Source organism: Oncorhynchus mykiss, chromosome 27, assembly GCF_057628025.1.
Source record: "Oncorhynchus mykiss isolate SJ-2025 chromosome 27, ASM5762802v1, whole genome shotgun sequence".
NCBI lineage: Eukaryota > Metazoa > Chordata > Actinopteri > Salmoniformes > Salmonidae > Oncorhynchus > Oncorhynchus mykiss.
Window position 1 is genome coordinate 6,165,974 of NC_143048.1, and position 17,096 is coordinate 6,183,069.

Here is a 17,096-nt window from a genome sequence, read left to right on the forward strand (position 1 = left end):
AATTCTCCTTTCGGCAGGACAATAACCTAAAACACAAGGCCAAATCTACACTGGAGTTGCTTACCAAGAAGACAATTAATGTTCCTGAGTGGCCAAGTTACAGTGTTGACTTAAAGCTACTTGAAAATCTATGGCAAGACCTGAAAATGGTTGTGTACCAATGATCAACAACCAATTTGACAGAGCTTGAAAAATTCTGAAAAGAATAATGGGCAAATGTTGTGCAATCCAAGTGTGGGAAGCTCTTATGAGACTTACCCAGAAAGACTGCCAGCTGTAATCGCTGCAAAAAGTCATTTGACCAAGTATTGACTCAGGGGTGTGAATACTTATGTAAATTCAATATTTTTGTTTAATTTTCAATACATTTGCAAAAATGTATAAAAACATGTTTTCACTTTGTCTTTATGGGGTATTGTGTGTAGATTGGTGAGAAAGAGGAAAAATATGTTTAATACATTTTATTATTCAGGCTGTAACGCAACAACGTGGAATAAGTCAAGGGGTATGAGTACTTTCTGAAGGCTCTGTATATTTTACTTTCTATATATATATATCAACCCAGCATCTACAGTGTTGTGTGTGTGTGTGTGTGTGTGTGTGTGTGTGTGTGGCAGTTGTTGTGACGGTGTTGGGGAGTCAATTACTTCCTGTCTGTGCTCAGTGATTGTGTCTGTGTTCATAATTCTTTACTGGGAGAGTGCACAGATGCTGGCAAGCTGACAGGAGGCCGAGTAAATAGGGGGACACATGAAAATATGGCTCATGACAGCCCCTTCCATGTGATCAACCTATTACAAACACTCAATTTATCATTCGGAGAGCTCCATATCCATTTGGGGGGCTCTAAGTGTTGCTGTGCTGAGGCATACTGTAACCCATCTGGATGTAGAAAATGGTAACTAATAAAAACAGTACCTGTTCTGTGGACAGGTTTTTATCTCTTCACAGGAAGCAATTGCGTAGCACAGATGCCGAGAACTCCTAGCTCCATGTACAGTATAATCCTTTTAACACCTCTTAAACGTTAGCTTTCCTATTTAGTGGACTTTGAGCGGTTCTAGACCGGTTCCTGACCAACATTTTTGTGTACAGAGTGCTCTGTGAACAGCACAACATCAATTGCTGCGCTCTGTGAAATCTGACACCTCATTTGCATAGAGAGCGACACGTTAGATTTTCTGGCCTATGCAGATAATGGTTTGATTTCCTCTGGCTGTGAACCTCGCAGCTTCACTTACAATACGGGAAATATGAGATGGGATACCCTAGCTATAGCAGCAAAAGCAATCTCATCACGCTGTGATGTTCATTGATGGATTTAGTCCACTTTCTCTTGGTCACAGCAAGACAAAATCACTTTGTGTTTAAAGCTGAAGTTGTAACAAGTCAGCAAGCATGGCATCTGCGTCGCTCAGAGGATGCTGGGCAGAAAATGCTCTGTCGTCAGTCATGAGGTGTTGCCAATTTTGTGCTGTCAACAAGTATGATCATGTTTATTTTACAGTTAAAAGATAGGTTAAATATTAAAGTAATTTATGATTTTATTGTTACTATAATTAGAAAGCATTTCAATCATTTCATGCCCTATTCCCCCACTTTTGTTGAGTAATATTATGTGTTATATTTTCGTGTTTTTATCACGTTTGTACTGTGTACTTGAGCTTGTGTCCTCAAAAGAGACGACACCTGAGCAATGTATAACTATTTTTATCAGAAAGGTGAGATTTGAATCTTCTGGCAGTTTAATTAAGCATTACTGGGTATTGTTTATGGCCGTCTTATGATAAATAATTATTGTCCATTTGTCTGTCTATTTAGGCAGGAATCTAAATCTTTACATTGCATTGAACAGTTTTTTATGTTTTGCTGTTGAATGCTGCAGAACATGTTTTAAGGAATGGTCTTCTACACTGAACAAAAATATAAACGCAATATTTAAAGTGTTGGTCCCATGTTTCATGAGCTGGAATAAAAGATTCCCCAAATTTTACATACGCACAAAAGCTTATTTCTCTCAAATGTTGGGCACCAATTTGTTTACGTCCCTGTTAGTGAGCATTTCTCCTTTGCCAATATCATCCATCCACCTGACAGGTGTTGCATATCAAGAAGTTGTTTAAACAGCATGTTCATTACACAGGTGCACCTTGTGCTGGAGACAATAAAAGGCCAATCTAAAATGTAGAGTTTTGTCACACAACACAATGCCACAGATGTTTCAAGTTTTGAGGGAGTGTGCAATTGACGTGCTGACTGCTTTAATTTCTGTACCATAATTTGGCAGTACATCCAACCGGCCAACATCCAACCACGTATATGGCGTTGTGTGGGTGAGCGGTTGCTGATGTCAACGTTTTGAACAGAATGCCTCATGGTGGCGGAGGGGTTATGGTATGGGCAGGCATAAGCTACGGACAATGAACACAATTCCATTTTATCGATGGCAATTTTAATGCACAGAAATACTGCGATGAGATCCTGAGGCCCATTGTCATGCCATTCATCCGCCGCCATCACCTCATGTTTCAGCATGATAATGCACGGCTCCATGTCACAAGGATCTGCATACAATTCCTGGAAGCTGAAAATGCCCCAGTTCTTCCATGGCCTGCATACTCACCAGAAATGTCACCCATTGAGCATGTTTGGGATGCTCTGGATGAACTTGTATGACAGTGTGTTCCAGTTCCCGCCAATATCCAGCAACTTTGCGCAGCCATTGAAGAGGTGTGGGACAACATTCCACAGGCCACAATCAACAGCCTGATCTATGCTAAGGAGATGTGTCGTGCTGCATGAGGCAAATGGTGGTCACACCAGATACTGACTGATTTGCTGATCCACACCCCTACCTTTTTTTAAGGTGTCTGTGACCAACAGATGCATATCTGTATTCCCATGTGTTAAATCCATAGATTAGGGTCTAATGAATTCATTTCAATTCACTGATTTCCTTATATGAACAGTTGATCAGTCAAATCTTTGAAATTGTTGTATGCCGGTTAATATTTTTGCTCAGTATAATTTACATGAGCTGTAAGGAGCTCCGACTTGGGTTTGAACTTCGAGGAAATGTCTGTTTTAAGCATGAAACACACAGAAACCTCACTGCCTATAGACTGCCAATAGGTACTTATCACAGTGGGAGGACGGTCATTCTATTGCTAGAATAAAAGCAGTACCTGCTGCATGCTGACTGGTAGTGACAAACCTGACGGTTCTACTTTTAGATTTGCAGTGCTTGTCAGTGGCCGAGAACTTCATGCTGTGCCAATCAGAGAGCACGAACCCCCACATTGGGGGAGCCAATAAGAGTGACATTTTTATTATTTTTATATATATTGGAGAAAAAAAATAGTACATCCAGGATTGCCATGTTTGCGGTTTTCGAACAAATTGCGTAACTTTGAAAACGATGTTGCGGTTGAAAATGTATTTGTCGCGGGTTTTTTGGGGCTACTTCTAGTGAGTGAGTGGGTGAGTGGTGGGGAGGGCTGGGTGGGTGTTTTTGTGTTGAGAGCACTGGTTAAGAGAGTGCTGCATCTGAGTCACGGAGACAGAGCAGCACACCCATACGTCGTGACAACTTTTTGCCAGTTGTCAGTAGGTGGTTTAGATTGTCATTATGGAGACACCAATATGCAACCCTTTCTCTATAAAACATATTAACGCAATAGGACTGATATGACAGAGACAAAACAATAGAAAATCACTTTAGCCGCACTAGAGGGCTTTAGATAAATAAATTGCATTCTAATGTCGACTTTTCTTACGGAAAACCATATCAAACGAAAAAATTTTTTTACGCCTGCTCAGTTCTTGGGTCTCAAGCGCTGCACAAGTGAACATTTGAAATGGAAGTTATAGAACTCCATCGCATGCTTCTGTAATGGGAAAAAGCCCACAATGAAACATACTGACATTTAATGTGGAGAATGACAAATTTGCATCTGTTGGCTATCAAGTAGGCTAATGTATATGCCATTGTAGGCTACTGTAGTCTACCATGTGATACAATTAATATGTTGAAATGACGATATCGCTGGACTCATTGCAAATCAATTTGTGCCACTTGTGTAGCCTACCTGGAGCTGGGAAACGGGTTTAATAAATAGCCTATATCTTCAGTTTATTGTTGTTGTTGTAGCCTTGTGTTATTATGCAATTGTCAATGGCCATGTTTAGTTAATCAATTTGGAAGTTATCAATTGTGATCATGGTCCCTGCTCTATTGCAAATGTATCAATTTGCACATTTAATGTCGATCTCATTGTGGACTTTTCTCTGAAATTATATGTTGGCCTATCAGGGGCTATAGACAACCTGCATCTAGCTCAGCATACCTTGGTAAAGTTGAATCGCAATTATAAACCCAGATTTTAGTCAGTAGCCTATGCCTATTGAAATAACAAGCCAATCTCGCAAATAGACTATTTATAACTGTTTGTAGTCTTAACAATCTGGCTCATAATAACTGTGCAATCGCCAGAAAATAGCCTAACAATCGGTTTTTGAAGTTAGTCCATTTTTTTATTTTTTTATATACAAATAAATATCCAAGTATTTATCTAAGTATTTCACTCAAACTCTCCTGTCGTATTTATTTATAGTTATTCGTTTATGGGCAAACGGGATATATTTAATATAATTAACTGGGTGGTTTGAGCCCTGAATGCTGATTGGTTGTATATCAGGCCGTGTACCATAGGTATTGCAAAAATATATATATTTTTACTGTTCTAATTATATTGGTAACCAGTTTATAATAGCCATAAGGCACCTCAGGGGTTTGTGGTATATTTGCTAAAATACCACTGCTAAGGGTTGTGTCCTAAGAACAGGGACCACACCTCCTCGGGTCTTATTGTTTAATCATTACAGTCAAACATGTTAAATCGACATCCATTGAATGAAAAATTATCTGGCGAGTTTAATGAGGGCAAATTATATTTTATCTTGGGACACAGTTAAGCGCTCAAGAATTATAATTTTGATGGCAAACCGAATTCAGCTTCTTAGTCTACATCGTCAGAAATTATTATAATATTATTATTATATTCCTTCTTAAGATCGGACCCTTTTTTAAAATTCCGCTTCAAATGATTCAAATCTAACTGGCTGTAGCTTAGGACCTGAAGCAAGGATAAGCATATTCTTGATACCATTTGAAAGGAAACACTTTGAAGTTTGTGTAAATGTGAAATTAATGTAGTAGAATATAATACATTAGATCTGGTAAAAGATAATACAAAGAAAAAAACATGCGTTTTTCTTTGGTTTTTTTTGTCCCATCATCTTTGAAATGGAAGAGAAAGGCCATAATGTATTACTCCAGCCCAAGCACAATTTAGATTTTGGTCACTAGATGGCAGCAGTGTATGTGCAAAGTTTTAAACTGATTCAATGAACCATTGTATTTCTGTTCAAAATGTGTATCAAGACTGCCCAAATGTGTCTTATTGGTTTATTAATACATTTTCAAGTTCATAAATGTTCTCTCTACTCAAACAATAGCATGGTATGATTTCACTTTAATAGCTACTGTAAATTGGACAGTGCAGTTACATTAACAAGAATTAATAAGCTTTCTGCCCATATCAGATACAGTTGAAGTCGGAAGTTTACATAAACTTAGGTTGGAGTCATTAAAACTCTCCACAAATTTCTTGTTAACAAACTATAGTTTTGGCTAGTCAGTTGGGATATCTACTTTGTGCATGACACAAGTACTTTTTCCAACAATTGTTTACAGACAAATTATTTCACTTATAATTCACTGTATCACAATTCCAGTGGGTCAGAAGTTTACATACACGAAGCTGACTGTGCCTTTAAACAGCTTGGAAAATTCCAGAAAATTATGTCATGGCTTTACAAGCTTCTGATAGGCTCATTTAAATAATTGGAGTCAATTGGAGGTGTACCTGTGCATGTGTTTCAAGGCCTACCTTCAAACAGTGTCTCTTTTGAAAATCAAAAGAAATCAGCCAAGACCTCAGGAAAATAATTGTAGACCTCCACCAGTCTGGTTCATCCTTGGGAGCTATTTCCAAACGCCTGAATGTACCACGTTCATCTGTACAAATAATAGTACGCAAGTATAAACACCATGGGACCACACAGCCAACCTACTGCTCAGGAATGAGATGCGTTCTGTCTCCTAGAGATGAATGTTCCTTGGTGCGAAAAGTGCAAATCAATCCCAGAACAACAGCAAAGGACCTTGTGAAGATGCTGGAGGAAACAGGTACAAATGTATCTATATCCACAGTAAAACAAATCAAATAAAATTTATTTATATAGCCCTTCGTACATCAGCTGATATCTCAAAGTGTTGTACAGAAACCCAGCCTAAAACCCCAAACAGCAAGCAATGCAGGTGTAGAAGCACAGTGGCTAGGAAAAACTCCCTAGGAGAGCCAAAACCTAGGAAGAAACCTAGAGAGGAAGCAGGCTATGTGGGGTGGCCATCCTCTTCTGGCTGTGCCGGGTGGAGATTATAACAGAACATGGCCAAGATGTTCAAATGTTCATAAATGACCAGCATGGTCGAATAATAATAAGGCAGAACAGTTGAAACTGGAGCAGCAGCACGGTCAGGTGGACTGGGACAGCAAGGAGTCATCATGTCAGGTAGTCCTGGGGCACGGTCCTAGGGCTCAGGTCAGTTGAAACTGGAGCATGTGTCGATATCTATATGCATTGTTTTCTATAAATGTGTCTATATCAACATAAACTGAAAGGCCGCTCAGCAAGGAAGAAGCCACTGCTCCAAAACCACCATAAAAAAGCCAGACTACGGTTTCAAACTGCACATGTGGACAAAGATTGTGCTTTTTGGAGAAATGTCCTCTGGTCTGATGAAACAAAAATAGAACTGTTTGGCCATAATGACCATCGTTATTTTTGGAGGAAAAAGGGGGAAGCTTGCAAACCGAAGAACACCATCCCAACCGTGAAGCACGGGGGTGGCAGCATCATGCTGTGGGGGTGCTTTGCTGCAGGAGGGACTGGTGCACTTCACAAAATAGATGGCAGCATGAGGGAGGAAAATTATGTGGATATATTGAAGCAACATCTCAAGACGTCAGTCAGGAAGTTAAAGGGTCTTCCAAATGGACAATGACCCCAAGCCTACTTCCAAAGTTGTGGCAAAATGGCTTAAGGACAACAAAGTCAAGGTATTGGAGTGGCCATCACAAAGCCCTGACCTCAATCCTATAGAAAATTTGTAGGCAGAACTGAAAAGGTGTGTGCGTGCAAGGAGGCCTACAAACCTGACTCAGTTACACCAGCTCTGTCAGGAGGAATGGGCCGAAATTCACCCAACTTATTGTGGGAAGCTTGTGGAAGGCTACCCGAAACGTTTGACCCAAGTTAAACAATTTAAAGGCAATGCTACCAAAACCTAATTGGGTGTATGTAAACTTCTGACCCACTGGGAATCTGATGAAAGAAAAAAAGCTGAAATGAATCAATCTCTCTACTATTATTCTGACATTTCACATTCTTAAAATAGAGTGGTGATCCTAACTGACCTAAGACAGGGAATTTTTACTCGGATTAAATGTCATGAATTGTGAAAAACTGAGTTTAAATGTATTTGAAGATGTATGTACACTTCCGACTTCAACTGTATGTCTGTGTCATGGGAACTTTTCTTGTTACTCACAACCTCATGCTAATCACATTAGCCTACGTTAGCTCAACCATCCCGCGGGGGTGGGGGACGACACACCGATCCTGTAGAGGTTCATTCGCTCGATAACGTTATGGAAATTGGATTTATTGGATAAATGTGGCAAGTCATCTCTTGCTACAAATGAAAATGTGTCTAGTTTTCAGGCCTTGTGGGCGGGTTTTGAGAGGTCATTGCACTCGTCATTTCAGCTAGACCTGGCAACCCTGCGTACATCCAAGGTTAAATGTCATGAGCCAGTCACACTTCGCATGCAATGTAGGCTATGGCATGGTAGCTGGCATGCGCAGACGCAATGCATACCACACTAAATACTTATAATTGACATTATGATTCAATTAGTTTCCATGAAACAGCTGCCTGTGTTAGCTGCTGTTATTTTCAACATCGGTCAGCTGTGAAAGCTGTGGATGGGGCTTTGGAAAACAATGCATGTGGGTGGGCTCCATTGGGTGACCACCTAATGGGAATGCCCCTGTCATTTGTGACGATAGAATGATATTTTGTCTTAAATGTAAGTGATTTCAGCGAGGACATTTGATTCGTTGGATTGAATAGTGATTTAAATGTTTCTGTTGAATCAGACATGTAACGTGCCTTAGAATCATATTTTAGACAGTATACTTAAGTGATAGTGTCCGATTTCCTTGGATCCTTTGAGATAGCCAATTTCAATGTGTTGGAGCTGTGATTTCAAATATATATTATACATCTTTGGCTCAGCAAACCCCAGTTAAAAATATATTCTATATTTCCCTCTCATTTGGCATCCTTTTACCCAGACACTCCAACCCATTCCTTCATGATAGAAATAAGGTTCAATATTTGCCACATTGAGACGAGTAAGATTATAGTAGTTCAGTGGGGCAGTGCTTACGGCTGCCCTTTGAACCTGACTGACATGAGGAATGCATGCAGAGCACTCTTCTGGAGGGCTTCACAATAGCCCTGGAGAGGCACAAGAACTGGAGGTCCCTCACATCCACACACACTCTCTTTGTGAGAATACATTGTGAAAATTGCTTGTATTCGGAATGTCAGTCGTGCAGATATTAAAATACTTTTTTTTTGTGTGTGGTGAGGCTGCCACGGTGCTTGTGTAAAAAAAAAAATGATTCAGTCAAATGTTAAGTAAAAAATAGAATATATCTGCAATCCTTTCTGTCAGGCCCAAATGTAAAATGTATTGAAATGAGAGTGTGAAAACACCCTGGGTCAGTTTACCCTGCCAGGTTCTCATTGATAGTGCATGTTAATTCAGAATTATTTCACTCGGCCGAGCATGAGGCATCAACTCTGACCACTATACACGATTAAAACACGGTTGAACAGCCATGAACAGAAGTTGAACACATTTTTTATGGTCTCTTGGTCCTCACATTTACATGGTTATTGTGAAAGCAGTAATTAACATATGATATTCAATTTCTGCCCTGTATTTCTCTGACATTGACCTGTGTGTTGACTGAACCCACTGTGTGTGAGTAGTGTGTGTCAGCTGGCTCAGTCTGATTGTAATGGACACCATGTTCTCTGGCCCAGCAGCACATATCAGTGTGTATGGTCACGGTGTGGAATTGCTTTCATACCGCAATATGCTCACGTTCCTACCTATCCTCCATGCCCCGAGACCATATTCCAGGATATATCCTCTCACCTAACATGCACGGAAATCAGTCAAAGCAAGTCTCCTCTCATTCGCACTTCACCACACTCAGCATCTCCGGCTGATTTCCTAAAGAGGCAGCGGTCTCACCTGGAGATCCCCCAATGAAAACTCAGTGAGAACGCTTGAGAGATCCTAAGAGGGATTTCGGACGGACCTTTTCTTACCCCCTTATAATCACACACCATCAGCCTAATACTGGATCCCTTTTTCTGAGAACAGACCATATTTAGTGTGGGGTAATTCAATTTTGGCTAGCGGTGTTGACTTAAATTTTCCAATGTACTGTAATTGGCCCTCTATACCCATAGGCAATTTGCAGAGGAAAGCTTCCTCTCCTGACTGGTCGATGGGATGCTATGTCTGCCGGTGGCAATGTTTTGGATGTTAAGCTCGGTGTCACTCGGCGCAGGGTGCCTCTGTTCCGCCTGCTTGCTAACAAAACACAGGTGCGCCTGCTATTGCTGCTGGATTGCAATTAGAGATGCACAGCTGTTGCGCACACACCTCCCGACCTCCCCCTTTTCTTCTCTGTGTCATTGATCTGTCTTGTCGAGGGTAGCCAGGAGATCTGTGCATATCCAAATTCACTCCCTCTGTCTTCAGGAAACGGCTTTTATTTGATCGGGGAGATGAATGCGAGCACAGCCGCTCTCTGGTTGCCAGCGATGAACGGGCGATGCAAATTCAATTTGGCCGTTTGTTGTCGTTATAGATATGCAAAAGCGTATTCCATATTCCATGGTTCCTTTTGTTTTCTAGTCGTCTGTGTCATTGCACTGGCCCTTTTGTTTTAGGTATTAGGTGATAAGATTCGAACAAACCCATCACAGATGCGGTTCTCAGAACCACTGAACAGAATTAATTGTCCCACAAAACTCTCTATGCCATGTCTCACTTGTCTAACATCTGGACCACCTAATACCTCCCTCAGGGACTTCAAGGGCTTAAGAGTGGTCACAAAAAGCGATTCATTCCTTACCGTGAAATTCTTGCTTACGAGCCCTTTACCAACAATGCAGAGTTTTCAAAAAGTAAGATACATTTGCTGAATAAACGAAAGGAAAAATATTAACACAATAAAATAACAATAATGAGGCTATATACAAGGAATACCGGTACAGTGTCCATGTGCAGGTGTATGAGTTTAGTCGAGCTAATTTAGGTAATATGTAAATGTACATAGGGGTAAAGTAACTATGCATAGATAATAAACACGCAAGGTAGCAGCAGCATGTGTGAAGGAATATGAATGTATATGTGTGTGTGTTGGAGTGTCAATGGAGTATGTGGTTAGAGTCCAGTGAGTGTACATCGAGCCCGTGCAACAGAATCGGCGCAACATATTATAATAAAATAAGGAGGTCAATGTAAATAGTCTGGGTAGCCATTTGATTAACTGTTCAGCAGTCTAATTGCTTGAGCCCGGGCTTGCCGTGCGGTAGCAGAGAGAACCGTCTATGACTTGGGTGGCTGGCGCCTTTGAAAATGTTTTGAGGCACAGAGATGAGAGTGAAGAAGAACTATATATTTTCCAAGGAAAGGGAGCTTTTTTTCTCACGGTCGGCTTGTCAATGGGGATGGGGATCTGTTTATCAATGTTCCACTTGCATGAAAAGCCGTTGTGGGATCCACCACAGACCGCTCCATCTTCAGCAGCCACCCGCCTTGGAGGAACCAAGCCAAGGGGACCTGCTCCGGGATCATTACAATAATAGAGGCTGTCTCCTCTCTCTCTCTCCCTCTCCTCTCTGTCTCCGACCCCCTCCCTCCCACCCACAGCAGCCGAGCTCCTACTCTGTGTCTCTCAGTGCCACGTATGATCAGATGGATATGATCACCCACACCTGCCCCATCCCTTCCCTTTCTCTCCGCCACAGCCACTTCTGCCAGCTCTGGGGTTGACTGACGGACTGTGTTCTCCTGTGCATCTGTTCTCTGATGGGCTGTGGCCAACCTGTATGCTCCTCTCTGTGCTCAGCACTGCTGGTGAGCCCAGGCACTCCACAGTGGCTATGTTGTGTGTTAATTGTGAGTGGGCCAGTTCTGGGCTGTGACACATGGCTAATGTTTTATTTTCCCAACAAAGGACACCATCGGTTATGGCTGACACACTGCCCCCCCCCCCCCCCCCCATAAAGGATGTCTGATATTTTATTAAACATGAGTTTTGTTCGGCTGGCACATAAGGGGCAAGGTAGCAGATGTAAGATCTCATTATATTTTGGCTTACCATATGGCGTCAGATTTGCGTGCCTCCCTCTGGGGACTCCAAGGGCTCATGGTTGTTGTTTCACAGCCTACATGTAGGATTGAGTTGGACACTTGTCAACTTCTCAGTGGAAGCAGGCCTGGTCATTTAGGTTTCACCTTCAGACCAAGCGCTTTGAGAAACCGTGCTAATTTCCACAAAGTTAGACATGTGTACTTTTTGTCATTTGGCACAGCGTTTGCAGGAAACCTCAAGCTATGTCTTGGAGTCCAACCCGACCAAAAACAAGAGTCTTTCTGAGTCCTTTTTTTGTGGAATAAGAACATTGTCTTTTGGGCGTCTGTGGTTATACTTTTAGGGGTCTGTGGTTATACTACTTGAACAATGCGTCATGAAGGTTTTATACCATTACCACCATCATTACCACTATCGCTATACCATTACCACTAAGTCTTTTCAGAAGACAATAATGCCATCAAGATAGATAAGTAGATGATTGCAGGTGAGGTCACCAAGCACCACTTCCCATAAAATAGTGGAAAATGACTGGTGCATTGCACACACCAAAGGGCACGCCAGTCCACTCAACCAGCCCAAAGGATTGTGGCCGCTGCCGTCTCGTCCCGGCGTAATGACACCTGTCGTAACCATTGAGAATAGCAATCCTGATCTATGAGAATGCCACAATGAAACCCCACCATCATAGAGGAGTCGCGTTCGAAAACGTACTGCTGCGAATGCGACACCAACCAGGGGCCAAGGTCATGCTTGTGAGACGGTAGCATTATGTAGGCGTTCATGGTGCGTACCGCAGGTGTTCCAGTGTGTTCTCTTCACACCTGTGGATAGCGCCGGGTTTACTAGTTAGCCCTGCTCTCTGGCTCGCTGCCTCACTTCAGAGTCCTGTGCGGAACGCTCTCATTAAACAACTCTGTCACACGGCAGTAGCCCACACTCAACACACACAACCAGAAATTTCACCTCTAATACACTATTAACCCTCCCCTCAGTCTCCACCTCTACGTACAGTACTGTATCTGACTGGCGCATAGACCAAGCTCCGGGAGACGTAGTGGGGTTGTAGTGTCATGCGATTGCGTTGCTGTAAATGATCTGTTAGACGACGGTACTTGTAGACGGGCTGGCTATTTCACTGCATAATATCCTATTTTCCCCGTAACAGTCATATATCTATATGGGTCAATGTGATTCATTCGCTTACGAAACCTTTGTGGGTTAGAAAGCGGTAATTGTGCTGTCTATGTGTCTATTTTACTGAAGTCTGATTTAAGTAGTAGTCCCTCAATGATGGAGGGACATGAAAAGGTTTCCCCGAGCCAATTGGAGGAGGAGGTTACGCCGAGGAAAATGACTCGTCAAACCAGGGTGATCATGACCCCCCCCACGAACCCTTGACATCACAACTTTGTCTCGTGGCGGTTGTCGCCATGGTTTTTAAAGAACTTCCAGGGTCTGCATTGTTGTTCCTGACAAAGAGCACCTCTCAACTGACATTGAATTAGTTCTATGAGTTAAACGTCTTCTATGAGCTCGCTGAAACCAAAGAAACCAAACCTTTTCCTTCCTGATGCATTTATATTTTCTACACTGATTTATTGTTTTATTCATACTGATCACTGTAGAGCTACTGGGCTAGTTCTTATGTCAGTTTAGCGGGCCTCTTTGCTGTGGTCTCATGCTTTGGTAGACAAATAATTCCTTCTTTGAGCCAAACATATCACAACAAGTATTCACCAATGGGCCAATGGAGGTCTCCTCTCTTCTCTCCAAACCCGACTGCTCCACAGCAAAGTTACCAGAGCGGAAAGGCTCTCCAAACAAAAGGGGCACGGTGATAACACTCTGCAATCCGTGCTGTGAGAGCGAGAAGGGATCCTGGAAGGGCAGAGGGGTGGGGAGCGGTGGAGGGGTTGCATTTCCCCTGTGTGGCTCGGCCATTATCCGTGTTTCACATTTTTGCCACCACAGCCACTGCCTGTCAAGAAAAGAGCACGCTACATCCATCCACGCTTCCCGGGGACTCCATTGCACCCTGATGGGCAGGGATTTAAAATGAATTGGGGATACAGGGGCATAGGGAGAGCGATGTATGGGCACGCGGAACTGTGCAGGCAGGCAATCTGCTGTGATGAAGAGGCCTCCCAAGTGGCGCAGCGGTCTAAGGTACTGCATCTTAGTGCTAGAGGCATCACTACAGACCCTGGATTGATTCCAGGCTGTATCACAACCAGCCGTGATTGGGAGTCCCATAGGGCTGCACACAATTGGGCCAGCATCATCCGGGTTAGGGTTTGGCTGGGGTAGGCCGTCATTGTAAATAAGAATTTGTTCTTAACTGACTTGCCTAGTTAAATAAAGGTTCAATAAAAATTCAATTATCTCATGGCCCAAACTGCATCCTTCCAGGTACCCCTTCAAGCCCCACTGTGCTAGCCGCTGCCCACCTGGTGTATTGCGTTCCCAGAGGCCCCACAGCCTGCTGCCCATCAGCCTGGGTGCATCCATCCACACCTCAGTGGATAGTGAATTAAAAGAGAGATGATTCAATTGCTTCTGGAAGACAGGAGCGAGGAGAGATAGAGGGGTGAGATGCACTTGTGTTTGCATTTTTTTTAAACTTTTGCAAGTGGGGCACAGGTGTAAGTTATGTTAGTCATTACTTTGGAAGTTGGGAGCGAGGGGGGTTGTACATCTTCATAGACTCTCTGCACATTTGTGTTTAACCTCTTAGAGAAACTGAGGACTTGTTATGACTGCATCCACAGCAGAGGCACTGAACGAACGGCTGCGATTTATTTAGCACATCAAATCCCAGCTGTGAAAACAGACGCCCAATCAATACTGAACATCCCTAAAAGTTACAGGAAGTGTTTGTGATTGGAGATTTTTGGTCTCTTATAGATTCTTATCTGAGTTTTGTGTTTTTAACTTAACTCTTGGGATGCATTTAGCCTCATCACTGCATCGCAGTGCTAGAGGCGTCACTACAGACCCAGGTTTGATCCCAGGCTGTGTCGCAGCCGGCCGAGACTGGGAGACCAATGAGGCGGCGTACAATTGGCCCAGCGTCGTCCGGGTTAGGGGAGGTTTTGGCCGGCCGGGGTGTCCTTGTCCCATCGTGCTCTAGCGACTCCTTGTGGTGGGCCGGGCGCATGCACCCTGACTTCGGTCGCCAGTTGCACGGTGTTTCCTCCGACACATTGGTGCAGCTGGCTTCCGGGTTAAGAGAGCAGTGTGTCAAGAAGCAGTGCGGCTTGGCAGGATGGTGTTTCGGAGGATGCATGGCTCTCGACCTTCGCCTCTCCCGTGTTGCAGCGATTGGACAAAGACCGTAACTACCAATTGTATATGATGAAATTGGGGAGAAACGGGGGTAAAAAAGTAAGAAAATATATAATAATTTTTAAAAAATAAGATTTGCAACGCTGCTGGTTTTTTTCACGCTCAACAGTTTCCTGTGTGTATAAAGAATGGTCCACCACCGAAGGAACGTCCAGCCAACCGGATACAGCTGCGGGAAGCATTGGTGTCGAAAGGGGCCAGCGTTCTCGTGGAACGCTTTCACCACCTTGTAGAGTCAATGCCCCGATGAATTGAGGCTGTTCTGAGGGCAAAAGCTGAGTTGCAACTCAACATTAGAACTGTGTTTTTATGTTTTGTGCACTCAGAGTATAAACTGTTCTTAATTTAATCAAGCCCAGGAGTTCCAGTTAATTTAGTAGGCGTCTGTGAGGGAGTTCTTGAATTATTCAAATGAGTTTTTATTAGTTTCAGATATAAGATGCTCCTAATTAGCCTGATGAGAATATAATGAACAATTGTTATTTTGTACTGCTCAACGAGCAGTGCTACAAACATCTCCTCTAGCAATGCTTTGGTTTTGTCAGGATCATGCTGTTTGTTTTGTTGACACAATATTCTCATTCAACAAGAGCTTAACGGTCCATCAGAAACTCTCTTTGTTACTTTATTCATTCATCCTGAACCTTATGTCTCTCTCTCTCTCTCTCTCTCTCTCTCTCTCTCTCTGTAGGTTCCCTATGTGAAAGTGGCCCCCGAGGACATTCTGAAGGTTCAGTTCCCCCGCTTCACCACCCTGGACCTGCGCCCCACCAACACAGACATCAGCCTGGCCGTGGCTGGCCTGCTCACCTTTTTCAACAGCACCACAGCCTGCCTCATCTGTGCCCAGGCCGACTGTGAGTGGGTCACGCACCACTAACTCTTTGTTGCCATATGTACCATATACACACATTCCATTCTCTCTCTCTCTCTCTCTCTCTCTCTCTCTCTCTCTCTCTCTCACTCTCTCACTCTCTCACTCTCTCACTCTCTCACTCTCTCACTCTCTCACTCTCTCACTCTCTCACTCTCTCACTCTCTCACTCTCTCACTCTCACACACACACACACACACACACACACACACACACACACAGAGTGGTTTTGGGATACAGTGCATTCAAATAGATGCAGAATCGCCCTGCAGTTGATACACCCACACACAAGCCTATCTATAACCCAAATGCATTTACTCTTGCATAATTCTTCCTCCCCACAATGCATCATCATCTAGTAAAACGCAGGCAAATGACTTTGCTTTTTACGTAGTCCATTAATGCATCTTCCTCTTTTATTCCAGTGTGACATTCTTGTGTGATGTCGCATACACTTATCATCCAACACCTCCCACCCCGAGACGACAATGTCATGTCTGACCTTAAAAAGAGAAATGCATGAAAATACCCAGTATGGATTCATGATCAAACCGCCAGACTCAAAGACATCAAAGACAAAGCAACACAAAAAAAGTATGAAAGAATGGAAGATTAAATCCCAGTCTGTTTCCACCATTCCCCGTACAGAAATCAGTAATTACAAGTGCCCGTACAAAGTCACATTGACCCCATCTGCTACAGGCCAACTTTCCCCTTAATCAGCTTAGGGCTTTGAAGTGTGGCGGACTGGATTTCAGCTCTCGATTAGAACCGAGGTGTTCTCAGCTGGCACGAGCCCCCCCCAGCCCACCCTCTCCTCGCCATCACCCCCACCCCCACCCCTCACACAACTCTCCCAACCAACTTCAGAAAATAATGGTTGACGTTTATGCTCAGCAAAGCCAGTTTGACTGAGGTGTTACCCGAGAAACGGAGATAACAAGGAAGAAAAGAGGGAGGGAAAAACAAAACGCCCACCAACAGCTAAAGACCTTAGTGACTCAGAACTGCCTGGACTTTGTTTCTTGACAATGACTGCCAGTGTCAAAACTAGCTAATTAGTTGTTATTTTCCACTTGGTGTTTATGTCTGTTGCTGTCAATCTGCCGTTTAACGGAGCGCTCATCAAACGATGTTGTTAATCAGCCCACAGACACATGACAGTTCCGTGCCTGGCAAGGGTTATGAGACACTGGGAAATATTGACATATCCACAGAGGGCCGTGATCTCACCATCAACAAGCTGTGTGAGAGAGGAACCTCAAACTTTAAAAACCTG

General features: G+C 43.2%; 1 protein-coding gene across 1 annotated transcript in view; it reads left to right on the plus strand.

Moving 5' to 3' along the window:
• The window catches only part of grik4 (glutamate ionotropic receptor kainate type subunit 4), a 455,986-nt gene that overhangs the window by 317,914 nt on the left and 120,976 nt on the right, over nt 1-17,096 (plus strand). Inside the window, exon 6 of the mRNA XM_036965131.2 lies at nt 15,635-15,800. Coding sequence (XP_036821026.2) covers nt 15,635-15,800 — 166 coding nt within the window. The remainder of the gene's footprint in view (nt 1-15,634; nt 15,801-17,096) is intronic.